Source organism: Cyprinodon variegatus, unplaced genomic scaffold, assembly GCF_000732505.1.
Source record: "Cyprinodon variegatus isolate N-32 unplaced genomic scaffold, C_variegatus-1.0 Scaffold969, whole genome shotgun sequence".
Lineage (NCBI taxonomy): Eukaryota > Metazoa > Chordata > Actinopteri > Cyprinodontiformes > Cyprinodontidae > Cyprinodon > Cyprinodon variegatus.
Genome location: NW_015151422.1, coordinates 39,630 through 41,153, shown reverse-complemented (window position 1 = coordinate 41,153; position 1,524 = coordinate 39,630). Strand labels below are relative to the sequence as shown.

Below are 1,524 nucleotides of genomic sequence, written 5' to 3'. Positions count from 1 at the left end.
TTCTATTCTATTCTATTCTATTCTATTCTATTCTATTCTATTCTATTCTATTCTATTCTATTCTATTCTATTCTAATAAATTGTCCTAAAAGGAAAAAGAAAGTCTGTTTCTTGATTCAGTTGTGCATTTAATTGTCTATTGTCGTAGTTTCTGTGAAATATTTTATTTTATGATTTAAGTATTTATTTTATTTAGTCAATTTTAAGCCTCCATTTATTGCTATTTAATATTTATTTTGCTTTACCATTGACATATCAAACTGCAGTTCCGCTTATCAGCCAGCGGTGGCGCTAACAATCAACCCATCGGTAGAACAATATACAAGAAGAAGAAAAGCCATAGCAACGATCAAACAAAGATGGCTGCCTCGGTTTGTTCTAATGTGTTCGTTTTCTGTTTATTTATTTCTATTTTTTCAAGTAGCTCCTCTGAAAACATGTCGATGGGCGCCGATAACAGCTCAGAGCTGAACTCTACGTCCACTTTAACGGACATTTATCCAACAACAGAGCCGGAAACCAGCCCGACTGAGAGCTCCTACGGCCCCGCAGAGCAGCCCGCTGTAGCCGCGGACCCGCTGCCTCTCTCCGGTCACCTCCCCTCTGCGCAGGCCGGCGGTAAGCTGTCCCTCTGCGGCTCTGAGCTCTGTTTATTCCCTGGATTGCTGATACCCGTTGGAAGTACAGTACGGGGCTGGAGTGAAGCCACCGGCCGCCATATTGGTACTCCCTAGTTAGACCAGTCAGAATATAAACAACCTGCGCTGCTGCAGCATCAAACAACCATGATGTTCTCATTTTCAGAGAGACTTAGACTTTTAAAATAAAGATAAATTCATCACTTTCATTCATAGCATCAGTAAATTAACTTTAACTTAGAATAAATAAATAAGCCCATCACATTGCATAGTTATTATGACGTCAATGAAGTCTATAAACATGTAGGCTAATATAACAGATTATACAAATCCATCACAATTAAATGAATGTGTTAATGGAGGATAACAATGCAGATAGACCGAAATGCTAAATCGATGATGTTCATGTGATATACATGGATTGATTACATTGTTATGGTAATTACATAGTACATATAATTTAAAAACTTTACATCCAGACTGAATTACCAGTAGGCCTACATGTTTGTTAATGCTAATGTTATTTTCCTATTTGCAGATTATGCATGAATGATGTCATATTCTTTATACTGTGTCTGTGCATTAGCCTTTAAAAATGTTTGAGTTGTTTTTCTTTCATCAATATAACCTGCAATTAATTTCAGCTCATTATTTTTCAAATGAGAAATACACCAAACATAACAAATCAAAACAGCATCATCCACTTAATAAATAATTACTACATTGATGTTTCACAGTGAATTACTTTCTATTTCCTCTTCTTTCTATTTTCTAACATTAAACACAATGTCAATGGCTAATTCAGTCAATGTCTTCCAGTCAGTCCCAGATAGCCAGACTAATGTTACGCTACAGACTATACTACAGGATCCATCCGCTATAGATG

The 1,524-nt window shown here is 36.4% G+C and overlaps 1 protein-coding gene across 1 annotated transcript in view; it reads left to right on the top strand.

Moving 5' to 3' along the window:
- Positions 1 to 345: 345 nt before the first annotated feature.
- tctn1 (tectonic family member 1) overlaps positions 346 to 1,524 on the top strand; it is a 15,079-nt gene continuing 13,900 nt past the window's right edge. Inside the window, exon 1 of the mRNA XM_015398876.1 lies at positions 346 to 686. Within this exon, the coding sequence (XP_015254362.1) occupies positions 360 to 686 (327 nt within the window). The 5' untranslated portion in view covers positions 346 to 359. The remainder of the gene's footprint in view (positions 687 to 1,524) is intronic.